General features: G+C 41.0%; 1 protein-coding gene across 2 annotated transcripts in view; it reads left to right on the top strand.

Moving 5' to 3' along the window:
• Window positions 1-18,244, top strand: part of USP12 (ubiquitin specific peptidase 12) — a 438,367-nt gene that overhangs the window by 307,564 nt on the left and 112,559 nt on the right. For both annotated transcript variants that reach the window (XM_069202221.1, XM_069202220.1), the window contains exon 7: window positions 12,980-13,177. In XM_069202221.1, the coding sequence (XP_069058322.1) occupies window positions 12,980-13,177 (198 nt within the window). The remainder of the gene's footprint in view (window positions 1-12,979; window positions 13,178-18,244) is intronic.

The raw sequence follows: 18,244 nt of genomic DNA on the forward strand, positions 1-18,244 counted from the left end.
CTAGCAGTGCCTCACCTCTACCCAAGGGCAGGGGTGACAGGGCAGCTGACTGCATGGCATAATTGGTTTCTCAGGGAAGGCGTGGTCACTCAGGTCTCATCCGTTTCTCTCAGTTACATTAGTCTCATATATACAATGACAAACGGAGGCAGTATGTTTCAGTAATGATTTTAATGAAGCAACTGCATCCTAGATATCAAAGCGTGGTCTGCAATAACCAGGATGATACAGCATGACGAGATTACAATTGTGACAAGGAGAGTAAAACAAAAATAATGCTACCATATTGTCACTAGAGTCAACAGACTAATTCCTACCTAGGCTATAATAGAGCACAGCGTGTTAAGCTCTAATTCTGCCCTTCACGTTCCCCTTGGGAAGACATCATCCCCCATACCTGAGCAAAGGCCTGAAGTCTGCAATACAGCTGTAGCGAAGCATTCGGCAATCAGCATAGTCGTGGTTCTCTGGCTGGAATCTCCCTCTAACATGTAAGAGACAAGGAAGTGTTTTTTTAATAAAACAGCTGATGTTCTAAGAAACTGTCCCTGCGTAAAGATGTGTGTTTTCCACAAATATTGGTGTCTAAACGTATACCTCCTTCATCGGCAACCTATCTTGCTGTCGCCTTGGAAGAAGCACAGAGTGAGCAAGAATGTCTTGTTTGAGAACAGAGTGCTGGCCTAGGCAAAAATAGTTAGATAAACAGAAAGTAAAACAAGACGGTAAAAGTGGCTATTGTAACAATAATAAAATAAAGCTGAATAAAATATCTAGGTAAGAGTGCACAGCGGCATGGCCTAGTGTGTTAAAATAACGTGCATGGAGCTATAGGTAAAATGGCTACACAACATAACTAAAATTTATCATCCTTTATACATTCTCCTTTGTGTGATCCTCAAAACCTGCCATTCACTACCATGCATTTCAATAGGGTGCTAGCATCTATATTTGTCCCAAGATGGCTGCCAGCACTTCCTGATTAAAGTGCTGACAGCCAGTCAGATTTCACCATGAGATCTATGCCTCGGATCCACCCAGATATATAAATTTGGATTTCCTTTAATTTTGCCTAACCTACTGAACAGATTTACACCAAATAAAAAAGCACAATCTGTAGAACAAAATCTTGCTTTCTGCCATATTGGATGTAATTCCATCCAGCGGTTCAGGCTGTAGTTGTGTTCAAAATTCCTATGGGAATTAACTTCGGAAACCTCCTCGACTCCATACAACGTCTTTGTTTCCTCATAATTTTCCAAAGCACTGTAACTGGGGTCCGTGTGACTCCATGACCCGTCCGCAGTCCCTCACAAGTGGAGTCGGACTGTTGCAGATTACTCCATCAAGACGTCATGATAGCCCCAGTTGGAGCTATTGTGTTTTTAAGCGCTATACTACATTTAATCTTTGTAAATTCTTAACTTTACTTGTGTTTGTTGGATTTTTTTCGTTTTGGCCTTGTTTTCCTCAGATAAACACCGTGTTTCTCTAAACACGGATGTGGGGTACTTTTGTGGTGTTTTCACTGTGTTACTGTATTATTGTGTGTACACACACACACACCCACACACACCCACACACACACACCCACAATCACCCCCCCTCCCACCCTCATCACCCCCTTGAGATGGGCCTGACTACTTGACCCAAGCTTACCAAGGGGGTGAACATGAGTTATCTTAGCTGTGTGACTCCCGTAACCTGGCTACGGTGAGGGTCTCTACTTGGACAGGTTGCAACCCACTGCCAACTAGAGACCCCATTTCCAACACACATATATAATTTACCCTTATGAACTGCCCCATCATACAAAATTGCATGCACAATGTTGATTTGTACATAATGTATTCTTGCATTCATTGCCAGTGAAAGTACTCTCGATCTTTAATTAGGAAGTCTGAGTTTCCCTAATCAAAACATGATTAAATAAATTATTAAATAATGTAATTATATAGGTGAAAGAAATGAAAAAATGTGGTGCAGGGAGCGCAATTGGTGGAAACCTGGTTTTGTAACTGCTAAAAAGTGATGATGAAAATGTAGACTAGTATCCGACAACATACCTAGTTTTTTTTTTTACTGTAAAGGGCAGTAATTAGTAGTAGGCTCCTGGTTTAGTGGTGTTATTTAATGTTGGCCATGTAAGATTGATTTAACATCATAGGAGACCACCCCAGGGGTAAGTGAAATATTAATTTTTGAGTTCCTGATTGATTTTAACCTTACTAGAGGTTGCTATTCACATTCCTCAGTAGTAAGGGGTAATTGTTGCTTGGTCCTTAGAAAACACGATAAAGGTGGTAGTCACTACTACTACTGGTGGATAGTTTTAAGTCAGTTCATTCCTAATTATACCAACTTCTTTTATATTTTAAAAAAAAACTGAGAGTTCATACACTAATTCATCATCATCATAAAAACTTTATTCAATTTTGACAAATCATAGAAGCACGAACATGTTTCAACAGCAGTTTTGCCAGAATCCCACACACCAAAAAATAAATATTTATTAAAAAGATAAAACATCAAACTATTCATAAAGCATTATTAAAATTTGAGTAAATTAAAAGCCCAAAGCCTAATAGGGGATATGTGCAGCTTAATTGCCTCATCACTCTGAGTGGTGGTTAACCATAGCGCTTCCTAATAGAAAGAGCCCCCCTTATAGAACTAAGAATAGCTTAGCAGGTTTCATGCGATTCCAATGAAAACCAGAATCAAAGCCATCTTGATATGATTAAGGCCTAAATGATCTCAGTAGGGGCAACAACAAATGTGTCCCTAGGGAGTGTTAAAGTGAACAGAACAATTAAAAATGAGAATTGGATTGCTTCAATAGATTTTCGCAAGGGCATGAGGAAGATTTTCCACCCATCCTCCTTGTGTAGGAAATGGCACTAAAGAGTGCACAGTACCCAGGCAAAGTTTGGTCAAATAGAATCTGTGCTGAGAAATATCATTGAGATGGTTCAAAGAATATTGCTGGGAAGAAAGTTGTCTGTGAATAGCCAACACCCAGTCCGAGTAAACAACCTTTAAATGTGCTTTGGCAAAAGGCAGAATGTGGGGTAGATCATCAAAAAAATCTATAAGGTCTAGTTCACAGAAAGTAGGTTTAACATGTGCTAGCCACAGAATTTTCTCATAGTTATGAAAAGACAGACAATCGGATAGAATTTGTCTAGAAAATTGTAATTCGGCTGTGGAACATATTTTAACCCATAACAATAAGGGGGCAGCACCTATGGAGCCTTCAATATAAGGTAAGCCCACTTCGGAATGACAAAAAGCAGTTGAGGTCCCATGAGGGTCCATCAATAATCGCCTAAAAAAGGTATTACACACACCCTGAAGCTTTGAACAATCAGTGTACCCCCAAACTCCAGCCCCATAGGTGGCAATTGGCATAAATTTTGCTTTGTGTAGGCTCCGCATTTCTAACACGGGATTCTGGCCTAGTTTGGCTGCAAACTGAAAGAGTGCTTCAGCCACTCTATTACTTTGATGAACCCTTAAGGTTAACAGAGGATCCCACTTCAGTTGATTATGTAAAAGGATCAATAAATAGACTTTGTCCACTGGATTTCCTTGTAAATAAAAAGTTTCAGTTTTAACGGTTTTTGGGCCACAGACCATTATATGCGATTTTTTTTAGATTCACTTTCAGATCCAAAGAAGACATAAACTCTGCAAAATCATCAAGAGCTTTCTGTAGACTGTTTGCTGTCCTTGCCAAGAGGACACCATTGTCTGCAAAAGGGAGCGACGAGATGAAATTATTACCAGTCCTAGGATAATCCAATTCATTTTGCAGCAAAAAAGGCTCCAAACGATTTATATAAGAAAGGGGCTAGGATGCACCCCTGGCAAACGCTCTCAGTTGATATCAAGGGATTCGTGCTATCACCTCCAGGGCCAAAGCGTATTTTCACCGCAGCATTCCAGTTAAGTCTCCGGAGTAGCATAACCAAGTGTTCCTTCACCCCCATAGCCCCATCATATTCCAGAGTTTATCACGGTTTTCAGTGTAGAAAACACTTGTCACGTCCATGAAGACCAGATATTAATATTAATGAGCACTTCTTGGACTTTGTGTACTTACTGACAATTAGTGCTAGATTAAGACACTGCTCAACTGACCAACATCCTTTTCTAAAACCAAACTGAGTTCTCGAAAATATGTTATTATCACTGGTCTTTACTTACAAACAAGCTAGCAGCACCCTGCCCTGCACCTATGCCGTTGCGTCGATCAGTGAGAAGCAGGAAGTGGACCAAGGACTGCCGCCCTGAAAATATTAGTAAGGATTGGCGCCCAAAGAGGAGGATTGTTTTTAAAAAGGTCAAGCAGGACACCATCCGGGCCAGTCGATTTCCTAGAGAGGCCCTGATTAATAGTAGACTCCACCTCCTTCACAGAGATTGATTGACTAAATTGAGTGGCCTGTTCAATATCTTTAACAGAAGTGGTATCCCGTTCCTCCTCATCAATCACCTTACCCAGGGGATTAAAAATACGAGAAAAGTGTGCTACCTACTCTGTCCCGGAGATCAAACAGTCAATTTTAGATCCAGGCCCCTCACTAAACACCTGGTGATTCACTATGTCGAAAACCTTCCTTGAGTCCCTAAGACAACCGGCAGCCAATAAGACAGATCAGCCTTCGTTCCTATGCTCTTTCTTTCTGACTTCAAGTACAGCCTTATTGTTCTTCCGTGCAGCCCTAACTGAACCCTTGTTTCTTGCGTCTTTGTGAAAAACGGCAATTAAATGTTAATGAGCTTTTGTACATGCACTATCAAACCAATGAAAAGGCAAAACAGATGAAGTGGGGCGCTAAATTGTTAACTCTAATGATATGGCACGGCACAATAATTCCTTGATCAGGGCGACAGGGGTAGCCTCAAGTGACAGACAACTATTTATTAAACATAGATTTTCCCTCACTACTTCAGCTTCAAAGACCTGCAAATTTGTCCACTCCCATTTTAGTCTAAGAGCATGATTTGAGCTATACTTAATGGCAATTGAGGGGGTTTCCTGAGCCTGATGTTTTATGTTTAAACTAGTTACTAGGGGATTATGATCATTTGCACAATTCGTGATGACTCCAAAGTCTATGACCAAGCAACTGTAATTGCTAGAAATTAATATGAAGTCAATTATACTTGATTTGCTCCCTCTCAAAAAAAGAAGGATAAGATGTAGAGTTGTCTTTTACATAATCGAGCAGGAACATATCATAAGAGGCAACAATTTATTTAGGGTGTCTCCATATTGAGAATGTCTGAAATTTGTCACTTGCTGACTGGCCTTGTTGTCCATACCACACACCCTTGTGTTACTAAACTCACAGGCTGGCCAGTTAGTCACCAGCCCACAAAGTGCACAGAGGGCAGCTAAAAAGGTTTGCCCTCACAATTGCCTCACTAAACGTATCTGCTACTTGTGTAATTCGTTGATCAAATACATTATGATGATAACTAACCAGCAAAACTTCCACAGTCCCCAACCCCGTTATCAGTAGCAGCTGAAACCAGGGTGAAGAGTTTAGGGGTGTAACATTCACATTACTGAATTTATGTGAAAGCGAGCTGGCCAGACCACCCTTCACCCTTCCTGAGGAAGCAGATAATGCAGGATTACAAAAAGAGTGATACCCGTCAATATAAAAGTCTGTTAAAGGCCATGTCTCCTGTAGGCAGATCAACTCATAACTGCAAACAAAACCCAGTTAATCCGCATTCCCCCAGTTTGGTCCGTATCTCCGCAATATTCCAAGACAGCACATTAAGCGGAGGATCATTGCCAAAGAATATAAAACAACTCCTTCTCTTGATCCCATGATGTCATGGTCATCAGAAGTTATGGGCGGGATGAAAGATCCTCCAAAGCAGGATCACGGACCAACGATGTACGTGTTACAGTAGATCCTGGGGACACATGAGGCATTCACAATCAGTCATTCTCCTCCAACTTGCAAAAAACATAAAAACGATTGTTAGAGCTAAACTGAGGGTAGGGTGGGCGAGTTACCTGATAAACGGGGGCCCTGGGATTAGCAAGTGGACCTACATGCAAGCCCCTCCATGGCATTTAATAATAACCCAACGCTCTTATTCCACAGTGAGAATCAGACACATGGTGTAATGTGAACTGAAGCTTTCTCACCAAGCCAGGTGATCTAAAGTTAACAACCACGCAGTCTCTGTCTAATAATGCTGGGCGGTGGTCAATACTCGACACTCGCCTAACTGTCAGTTGAGAAGTCCATTATCCTCTCCACTGTGGATCTAAACCAATACAAACATTTTTCAGGTCTTCTTCCTTTTTCACCTCCCCTGCAGCTAGAGTAGGAACACGAGCCAAGATATTGACATTAGGGGTTAAGTCTGGGGGAGAATGTAAATGTGACTGAACTAGCTGGTTTTCCAGTAGCTTTGCAGAGGGTACCTTTGCTCCAGCAGAGCGAGCCACACTTTGCTTTAGCCCTGTCTGCTTAGGGTTATCAACTTCAGGATCAGGGACAGACCGTGTCTCTGTCATCCCTTTAGCTGTAATTGACTACATGTAGATTTGGGGTGAATGGTCCCTGATGACGTTAATGGGCTTGTGGGATTCTAGATTTATTCTCAGCACAGCAGTCCCCCAGAAAATTAGGCAGTTGTGGGCGATTCAAAGCTGGGATTTTTTCAAGCCTTGATCTGATTTGACTAATAGATCCTTTTTGAAGGCGTCAACAAATGTTTCTATTCTGTTAAAGAGTTTGTTGTGGCAGGATGTTACCAAATCACCTAAACTGGGAAAAATTCCTTCTTGGAAACCAGCATTTAGGAGAGAATTACAAGGGTCACCCAACTTCGAGCAGGAATTGAGTTTGTACAAACAGTGCCCTGTATCCTGCTAGTACTCTTCTTCTATCCACCCAGTTTCCATAATCAATACTTCCATAACTGTTGACAGATACTTACTGATAGGAGGTGTATTAGATTAAGCAGATGGTACCGTTGGGGTCACCATAGGGATCCCTGGACCTTGCAGTTTCGTTTTGCCCTTGCCCTTGCCCTTGGTCTTGGCTCATATAAATAGGTCTAGCAAAAAGGAAGTACAGGCTGTCAGTTGGGCTATGAATGGAGTTCAGTTGTCTCCTTCAAATGATCACACAGGTCTTACCTTATCCTAGAATATTGGATTTGCGTAAAGTTTTTTTTCTAATATTTTTGATTATTTCAGCTTTTAGTTCAGAGAGGATCTTAAACAGGTCTTATATTTAACTTAAACCATTTTTCAGTGAGGGCAATCTTATCCAGTGCATGGGTGAGAAGAAAACTAAAGTTAATCACGTTTTACATCAAAGTATGAATACTACCATTTTGCTGGCTAATCACCTCGAATTTTTCACCTAGTTTTCTACGAGTCACTAATTTCCACGTAGGTGATTCGGTGGTAATTATTGTTGATTTATGTCTATTCTTTATCTCAATTTACAATACAATATTAAAGAACACTTTGTAACGGTTACGCCTCAACAGTGCTGTTATATGAGTAACCTCAACACACTTGTTGGGTGAGGACCGCTTCATATTTATAATAAAGTAGTTGTCCTGTCTTTTGTCCCAAATTTTAAAGTCATCAAGCATCATAACACCAGCAAACGTTTTGTGAGCATGTGTGACAAGATCCTCAAGCCATGTGAAATATTCAGGGGTTATGAACGGTGGAGTATTGGTTAAAATACATTCTTGGGAACGATCCTTTCCTGTCTCTACTTCAAGAAGAGAGAATTCAGTGCCCCTTGAATTGGGTACAGTTCTTATTAGCGACCGTAATAAAATCATGTTCTACTTAACATGCATTGATTTGAATTACGATTTTAGTACGTGGCACGAGACTAACATACTTTTCTTGACAGAAACATAGATGCATAAAGTCTCGGATCCTGACTTAACAGTGTCCGTTCCGGATAGTTATAAAATCCTGTGAGTAGTTGGGCTCCTCAGAAGGGGAGATGGACTAGCAGTGATTGAAAAACAATGACAATTCAGCCACTCTCCCGAAATGCATGAACTTCTTCTGAACTTTTCTGCTTCAAGCTCATTATTTCTCCAACTGTTGCTGATGCAGGTATCCTTCTCTACTGGCTGTTAACTTTATTAGAATTCCTTTCATCTCCTCTCAGCAGCTAATGTGCTAGTACTGGGTGATTTCAATGTATAAAAAAACTGCCTAGAGCATTCTTACTCTCTTAACTTTACAGAGGACTCTGCTATAATGGCCCTCGTCTAACACGTAAAACGCCTGAAACATGAAGGTCATATCTTTTCGTTTTAACTATTTTTTTCATCCTTGTCAAATGTGAAGTGTATGGATTTATTGTCTGTATCTTGGACTGACTGCTCTGCTGCGTTCTTTGTATGAGTATTACCAGTTCATTGGTTGGTGAAAAGCATTCAGAAATCTTTCATGTGCTGCACCTGGTCAATTGTTTAAGTAGATAGTCTCAACTATGCACTAAATTCCACCCTCGTTTTCCCAGTGATCAAGACATTCAAATTATGAGTTCAAAATCTGAATCCTGGATGTAGACAGGCTCCATGCAATAGCTCCAACTAAATGGATCAAATGCCACTGCGCTAGACCTATAGCACCCCTGGTACATCACAGAGTTGGCAAAAGCAAAGCAAAACGTGAATGCAAAAAAGATGAAATGCACATGGAGGTTAGGGTGCAAGGTGAGATAAACATATATACAGCTGCTCTTTGCATCGCAAAGTCTAATTCTGATTGCAAAAACTAATTATGACAAGATAATTACCTTTGATCCAGGATCTTCAAAAGAATTGTTTTATATTTGGCTCTGATAAATCCAGTTTGTAAATTCAACTTGCTTACTCGTTCTCGAGCACTCTGTCAATGGCAGAATTGCTTACAGTAAGAACTATTTTGCAACTTATTTAACTTTGCTCCCTGGTCCAGCCTAGAAGATCATAAGACACCCATACTGACTCAATGTGTTCAGCTTAAGTCTGATAATACTAAATCATTAATCTGTTTTGTAGAGTCAGGATCATCCTTTGAAACACGTAGTTTTCCATCTGGCTTTTGATCATTTTAGTCCTCTTGTGCTTCGATCTCATCAGCCCGAATCTTTCCTAAATGGAAGTAAGGTATCATTACTCGTGGTTTAAAAAAAAAAATAAAAAAAAAAAACTGCAGACCCTTACCTTAAGAATCTGTCAATTGATTTCTCAGCTCACTGTTTCTATTAAAACATTGGAAAAGTATTACATTGAGCAGATTGCTACCTTTTTACTAAAAAAAAACTGTTTTCGATCCTGCACACTTAGGGATCAAATTTCCACTTAATACTGAAACAACGTGTCTCTTTTCTAGATGAGCCTTTCTGGATGCCTAACAGGCGGCAGAGCACCTATAATGTTACTGACCTCTTTGCCACCTTTGATATTATCTCATGATATTTTTGTATCCAAGAACACGAACTTGAGTTTTGGAAATGGCTATGAATTTGCTCATTTCCCATGTAAAAGGTGAGTAAGGTGGTGAAAATGTAATTTCTGATTTACATATTTAAACAGTAAAGCAGGGAGCTCTTCATTAGGTTCCACTTTGTATGCTGGTAATACGCAGATGGTCCTCTTTCTGGATAATGCCAAAGGTCATACAAAAGCTAAGTTTAAGAACAGCTGACCAGCAGTTTTTTCTTGGTTGGCAGAAAACGCCCTGAAACTCGGTACAGACAAGACAGAAATCCTGATTCTAGGAGAGTCACAAGATGTCTGTCTGAATGTTTAGGCACACAGTTATGCCACCTCTTAGGGGTCGCTCTGTTGAAGAATGTAGGTGTCACTGTAGAAAATATCCTAGAAGCCACAGTTTAACAATGTTGAATCTTCCTGTTTTTTCTCTGTGACGAAACTATGGCCCTTTCTTCTGCTCCATTGCCAGAAAGCAGTCTTCAAGCCATTATTCAGTCTCTGCTGGGCTACTGCAGTGTATCTTAACTGTCCCTAAATGTCAACAGCACAAGCTATTACTGATGCAGAGGCTGGCAGCCCTCACAGTGCTTAGTTAAATGGGCACATTGGCATGCCCCTGAGTTTGGCAGACTGCTATTGGCTGCCTGAAGGCAAACGAAAACCACCTTTTAAGAGCCTTTGTGAAGTTCGTGATGCATGCACCAGCCTGTAGCCAAGCAAAAGTGTGATCATATATTCTTAACCGGTCCCTTCGATCTTCCACTACAGCATTACTCATTGTTCGCCAATAGAAAAAAGACGAGATTAGCAGTGTGTTCTTGTTATGTAAGGGCAAGCAAAGAACGGAACGTGCCGGCTCTACATCTAATAAATGAGTGAGATCATTTGTAAAGTCCAACAGCTACCCCAAGCGGCGCCCCTTCACTGGAAACATCTTATGGAATCTTTAAATAATTGGATTTGTAATAAATAAATTAGCGTTCTACCTACAGGCTCCCTTTATATACAGTTCTAGAGCAAGGGCACCCCTTGGGTTATAGGTGTGTTTTCTAAAAACCTTTAACACAGCAAAACATAGTGGATATGACGGCCATCATTTTTGTAATGTTGTCATGCCACGGCTTGCTTGTTTGAGTTTTATTCAGTTTCTTGGACAGGTCCAACTTAAGTTAAAAAAAATAATAATAATGTGAGAAGGCAAGAGCCAACGATAGTTAATGACTGCTGTTCAGTAGTAACTCTGTCCTCGTAAGTGGGCAATGTATCATCATCCATTTAAGAAGCTCTATTCAATTAGATGACCGTAGTAATGCTGATGACATGTAGTTGTCTGTAGGAGACAATAGATCATTAAACCTCAGTTCAGAAGATGTCGATCTCTCTTTATACAAATTGTCAACTCCATTTGACTTGCTTCAAGAGCCCTATTCAGTGTTCATTATGGATGGTAATGGTGCTACATGTAAGACAGAGGAACTACATTAGAATATGGTATATTTGCTATTTTCTGTAAAGAAAAATAGTATAATTTTATTAAAACCTTAATAGTTGAAGTCTGTCAGGAAGAATAAGTGGGTCGACTAACACTTTGACACTATATATATATATATATATATATATATATATATATATATATATATATATATATATATATATATACACACACACACACACACACACACACACACATATTCATGTTTAATCTCTTGGGTTTAACAGTTCCAGTTTATCCTTTTATGGAGCATTCAACCTTTTCAGCTTGAAGTGAACGTTTGGAGCGTTATAATTCTACCATCTTATACAAAAGATTAATCACTACACTTTTATTCTGCAGTTATTATGCCATCTGAATGATGCGCAACCCTTAGGTCCGTTTCTTTCAAAGCCTTCTATTTTGCCTAATTTTGATATCTGCAATTTGTGAAAGAAGCAACCTTCATTGGGGCCCAGACATTGGAATGACTTACTTGAAGCTCTTGATTATTCAAGAGTTTACTGTTGTTTGATAACGTACCTTTATGTTTCACAGGCTCTAATACTGAAATGTTTTAGGGTCCGAAACAGATCAATTTACCACATTCCAAGCCAGCAGAGACTTTGTCTTGGCTGTTAGTGACGTCCCAGACTAAGATGATGGTACTGTGCAGCGTGTGGAACGCATTGTATGGTCTGACGCCGAATTATCTTTCTAAGTGTATTACTCTAACAACACCACAGAGACGGTTACAGTCTACAGCAGATCCACAACTTGCTGTCCATTAGTGGCCCTTTAAGATGGTCGTGAGATGGCAAGCGCCTGCCGGTGTGCTATTGTGCCAATTGCCAGTATCGCTTTGTTCAGTCTCAAGTTTTCTTTGTCTTCAGTATGCGCTCAAAAGATTATTTGTCGTTCTTCCTCAACCCCCGCTGACTCTCAGTTGTATTGACAAATAATAGATGTTTATTTTTACGAAACTCAGTGCCATTCGCGTTATCGACTTAGAAAGAATGGGTCCCCACCTAGTATCGAATCTGTACAAAAAATCATGGTGTGGCACCCGAGTCCTAAAGCTGTCGCCGAAGCAGTAGTGTGCATCAGCACTGCGGGATATGAAAGCAGGACGTGTAATAGCTTAAACAGGACACCGCCGCATCAACCTGAAAGAGGATCTGCAGACTGCTGTGGTAAAATCCAAGGCAACCATTGTAGTTTTCATCCACACCTCTGTCGGTCGTCCACGGAGCAGTAGTTCCAACAACACTCCTTCAAGGACTAACCAAACAGGGCCTGTACGAGGCACAGCATTCAGCCACTCTCCCACATATGTAAAGCAGGTTACCATGCTATTTAAATCTCCTCTACCTTTATTGTTTTGCTGGTATTTACATTCCCTTGTATTGAATGTATTGCTGGCACTTTCTTGGAGCTGTATGAGCAGACCACTCAACTCACGATTGCAGTCAATGTAGGAAGGCCTGCTTGAATGGCTAGTCTGCCTGGCTCTCAAGCTGTTACAGAGCACAATTCAGTTAAACAAAGCAAATACTGCAGTCAAAATAGAAGCGCAAACAAAAAAGAGAGGCCTGCAGAAACTCTCCCACTAACAGTGCATACGTTGCACCCATTAAGTAGAATGTCACGTGCACTTCACAATAAGAGGAAGCGCCGCCTCCCCACTCCAGGTCACATGTTGAATAAGCTGATTGACATTTTGCTAGTAATAGTGAGCCATATTAAACGCATATTGAAAATATTCACGCATTAAAGTTATAAAACCCAGTTATTTATTGATACTGTGTATGTCTGTCTGTTGGGCTGACTCCTGCACTATTTCTTGATTTTCAGTTATACAGTAAATGGACCGACAGAATGGTAGCCTCTGTCCAGTGCTATATTTTGTAGCCTGAAATGCAACTTGCCTATTCCATCGTCTTTTACCTTAAACACTGTGCAGCTGCGTCATATTCTCTAATATGTGTTTTTTCTTTCTAAATCTAGGATGAAAGTAAAAAAGCTGCCTATGATTCTAGCTCTTCATCTAAAAAGATTCAAGTATATGGATCAACTGCATCGATACACCAAGCTCTCTTATAGAGTAGTATTTCCATTGGAGCTTCGACTTTTTAACACATCGGGAGATGCCACCAATCCTGATAGAATGTATGACCTTGTTGCTGTGGTAGTTCACTGTGGAAGGTAACATTTGCATTCATTATTCTCTAATGTTTGAAATGGCTGCATACTGATATTGATGAGTAACGTGTTAGACGTGTCACGTATGATTGTGTAGTTTAGATGATTTACCTATTTGTATCCCACTTTAACTGATACCTCACTGAAAAGTACGAATTTCCTGCTGCTTATCTGTTCAGAGAAGAAGAGAAAGTCCAGTCCTGATAGGGGTAGCTAAATCTAACTGTTGAGCAACTGAATCTAACTGTTTCTGAAAGGGGACTTGTAACTGCTCTGCAGTATACCCAGGTGCCTTGACAGAATCCAGAGAATTCCTCCAGCAAATGGGACTGTGTGATGTATGTGATGCTATGTCGTTCTGCAGTGACTCCTTACATAACAGTAAGTGACAGAGTGGAGCTACTTGTAAGTGCATCCCCTGCATGCTAATGTTGGTTATTTTCTTTCTGCGCCCTTGGATGCAGGTCCAGAGCTCCATGCCCAACCTTATAACCTTGTCGGTCTTCTGATGATTCCAAAAAACAGTGCGCCAGGGAAAGATCTCCCTACTGGAAACACTTGGATTCAAGCCGACAAATGTGGCCTCATGTACCCTAGGGTGATTTGTGACTGGGATGATAAACTCTTCATTACTGATCATAAGAACAGGCCGTGGTAGATGCATTGGTCGTTCTCCGATTTTGGGTCGTTGGCTTTATCATGATCCCCTAGCCTTATCACGATCCTGATCATGAGGCAGTTTCAGCAAAAAGTCCACTTCCCACTCCTCTAGTAAGTCAAACTTCAGGCACAAGTGTAGCAAGGCCAAGTGGCACTCAACCCACCCCCACTAATAGCGAGAAAGTATGAGGGTGCCATGATAAAGATCGACTCCACTGATGTGTTTTGGGTTCAAACTGATTCTGCAAATGATTACAGGGTGTCCCTAGTATGCCGGACTGTCACCTACCCTGTAGCAAATAGCGGAGTACAAAGAAGCCATGCTGCATTTTTTGGTGTGATTTTTGGCTCCCTCAGGCATGCCTTCAGTCTTTACAAAGCCATAGGGGTCTTGAGTCTGGCTTCTGCCGGCGGATCCACTCTCAACTCGGTTTCCCCTGTTGGGACTCGCTACAAGGCCCTTGCCTACTCCAGTACTGATTTTGCCTTGTGTGAAGCTCCATGTCAGCTCCTCCAGTGCTGATCGATGATCCGGACTCCGGTCTCAGACACCAAACAGAAGTCTGCCCACTCCAGGATCCCAATCTCAGACTTCTGCCTTGTTGTCAGTTGCAGCAGAGAATTCACACTCTTTATGCCTGTATGTCAGAACTAGTGCAGGATGCCATTGTCCCTCAGGGCATTGAGGATGATGAGGGAGGAGACAGAATGCTGCTACCTTATTCTACTGATGTTGCATTGTATCTCTACTTCCAAAATGCCAGTGAACTAGACATCTCCTGAAATAGAGCTGGCCATCCATTTGGGCCAGCGACAGAGGAAATCGCTTAATTTGCAGTGATAGATCAGAGGGCCGCTGAAACACTAGAATTGCAGCTTAACTGAGATTCTTCACCCAGGGCAAGCTTATTTGACCATTATAGCCATTTAAAGAAGCCTGTACTGATGCTGTTCTGTCTGCATGACCCAAACCAGGCTGTCACATGGCAGTCACTTGACCTGTGGCTAGGCAGCATAGACTGTCTTCCAGTGATCCACGGACAGTCTCATTGTTCAAACTTCAGGAAGTATGGTCAATCCAAATTCCTTCCTGACCAATAATTTGAGTAAGAAATCATAAAGTCTGGATGCTTTCGGAAAGAGAAAATTTCCTTCAGCTAGTCCAGCGTATAGGTCTATCAATGCAGTTTATCTCTTAGGCAGGTACACCCATGTGTTATTAATTATTGCCAAAGAGGCCTTTGGGCCTTTTTGGCCCAAATGACACGGGATGGTCTGGACAGTACAGACAATAATTGGCTGTGCGATTTGCATTAATGTCGTACTCGGAGATCATGGCTGAGTGAGAGCAACTGAGTTTTTTGGAGACCTTGAGGCATCCGATATGAATATGGATGGCTCTGGGGTGTTTGGAGAAAAGATTATTCAGCACTGGAATGATTCAAGGGCAGTTCTCTGGAGCGATTGACACCAGCTAAACAATTTCCCCAACAGTATAGAAACTTCAGAGGGTATTTCTGGTGGGTAGCTTACAGACCAGCACAGCTTTCTCGACATGTACAGCACTACCTAACTCAGTCCTTTCGGGGTCTCAGTTGTGGCGCTGGCAGACATCATTCAAGCTAGCAGGGCATCAAGCCTCAAATTCTTCTTCCCCTCCCACTGAGGCTGCAAAGACTCTTTAGTTTTCTCTCCCAGGCTCTGAGTATGGCATTACCTCCCCCGGCTGGAGAACCATCTCGTTGGACAGGTGGGTGCTACTGATTGTTCAAAGGGCCTATGCCCTGCCGTTTGTTTCCTCCCCACCCAACATTGCTCCTGCTCCAGAGCTACTCTCAGAAGAACAGTCCCCAATCCTGACACAGGAATTTAGCCTTCTGATGTCCAAGTTTGCCATTGAGAAACTACTGGACTGTGAACAAGGGTAAGGAAGCTACTTTACAACCTACAGAAAGAGGAGTAGATCAATCCAGGGACCATGCAAAATCAATATTATCTTTATATTGTCCCAGGTTTGATCCATTCCTGTCACAGGTGCTCAACTGAGCCAAACTAGTAGTGTACTATTTTTATTGGGAGAAGTATGGGAACTTATGGAAACGACTGGTTTTAGGAATTTTATGGATCTTCACAGCTCCTCGCAGAAAAGCTGAGGAAAATGTGTGTTTTTAGCTTTAGCCAACATTTGCATTATGGTTAAGAAAAGATAGTGAAATCCATGCAGTTCATAAGATGCTGGACTGCCCTGGGTGTCTATTTTTCAGAAATATCTGTCCAAGTAGGTTCTCCTGGTCGACGACTGAGCCCAGGGCGAAATTCTGCAGCTACCCACATTGTCAAAGCAGGTTTTTTTCTTGCAGTTATTTTGAGGTCTGTGAACTGCATTTTCATCTCTTTGTCACACACGTACTGAATGGATCAACAGAAGTGGAGGTACTGTGTTTATGGGGAGAAATGTCGTAATGTAGAGTGGTGGGAATTGTTTGGATCCCCGTCTTATGGAGCTTTCTCTCTGAGATATATGAAGAAAAAGTGCTGTTGTGGCCAAAGTTTGAAGTTTGCAGGACATTATGGGTATGGAAAGGTAGTGAAATCTATGCGAGACACCACCACCCTCAACTCCCGCAAATGCCTAGTTAGTAGGCTTCCTGGGCTTCCCTGGGTGACAGCTGAACCCAGGCCTAAAGTCTGCACCTACCTATGTTGGCAAAACTGGTCATTTTGCTCTTTGAAATCCTAATATATATGCATTTTGTTTTGGGGTCTTTTGTATTATGAGCACTCAGCCCAGTCATATAAGTGAGCCAGTTCAACTACATAAATGGGGATGTCATTTTTATTGGAAAAAGTCTGGAAATATAGAAGAATGGTGGAACGTTTGTTATTACCACTTGAATTTGATTCAATTTTGGCTTTCAAATGTAAGCCAGTTTGCATAAACACACATTTTGCAAAATGCCTTTTGAATCACAGGATAGCATGGGCAACTCCGAATGCAGAGTTGTTCAGATACCCACTATTCGCAAATGCAGTATCTTAAGCACATTTAAAAAATCTGTAGGTTTCTTTCGTACCCTTTTTTCATTCATTAGATTGTACTCTATGAATTGCTGCATGACCGCTAAAGAGTGAAAAATCATTATAAGCTGCAGCTCCGTTTATGGCTCTGGGTAGTGTGTGTTTCTAGACCACCACCAACCACTATGTATCCTGGTGTCCAGAAGGATCTTATGGACATAACGGTATATTTCTTTTGTAAATCAGCCATGTGAGTCAAGAAATTCCAGATAAAAACATTGTCAACAGTTGGTGCTTTTCCTACTTATTTTCTTTCTTTTTTTTTTTTTTTAATGATTAGTTTCTTTGAGAAAAACATGAGCAATCTACACTAATGATCCCTTGCTTAATTAAGACATTTGTCTAGTTTTCAGAAATGTCTAACTTTCTGGGATCACTCAAGGGTTTCACACCTGCTTCTACCACAAACTACAAGTAAGTAGAAACCACAAGAAAAATGAACCACCACTTACAATGCAAAAAAAAACTGTGGTTAAAACTTGGGTTTTTTACAATTCTGCTGGTTCCTGAAAGCTAGGAAGATGGTGATTTGGCTATGCCATTTTTAGAATAAAATACTTTCAAAGCACATTTTCCCAATTTTTTCATTTTTTTAAATTAGGTTTATTTTGGCTAATTTCGTAGTTAACTATGGGGGAATCCGCATACCCCTGGGTACCTTTAGAATACCCAAGATGTGGGGAAGGACACAAATGTTACCTTGATACCTTTAGCAGATAAAAACATTACATAGGCTCAAGCGTAAACTGCCCCAAACAATCAAGAAATGGTTCAGCACGGGCGAGGAAAAATCCTTAGCAGTCAAGTGATTGAATGCAGCTTTTAGTCTGTCTGAATCTTACAGGACAACCAGATTTTTGCATGGGTCAACTTGGCCTCGTTTATTCCACATTTGTACACTGCAGCATTTGCAAAATGAAAGTGAATTATTTTTTTAACACCGCTTTGTGGTTCGTAAATCATTCTGGCATATAGGCAGTGCAGTTTATCTGGCAGGTGAAAGTCTCCAATCCTAGTCCAGAGTAGATGAGATCTCCAGTCATTTCTTGGGGGTGGTGAGGGGAGCATATGAGAAGGCAATTTGCGCTCTGTAGCTTCTTCTTGAAGTTTGAGTTTAGGTTCAGGTAAGGCGTTACCTAGCAGGTCCATTGTGATTTTCATTATGAGAGATTTTCAGAGCCTTTCCAATAACACCACAAAACCTTAAGGTTTTTGGAATGTATCAATTCTCAATGTCTGTCTGTTTATTTTGTATATGTTCAGCTTTAAGTGACTGATGTTCTTCCTTTGTGAATGCCATCATGGAAGGAACATCTGTTTTTTTTCTGAAGC

The sequence above is a fragment of the Pleurodeles waltl genome, chromosome 8 (genome assembly GCF_031143425.1).
Source record: "Pleurodeles waltl isolate 20211129_DDA chromosome 8, aPleWal1.hap1.20221129, whole genome shotgun sequence".
NCBI classification, from domain to species: domain Eukaryota; kingdom Metazoa; phylum Chordata; class Amphibia; order Caudata; family Salamandridae; genus Pleurodeles; species Pleurodeles waltl.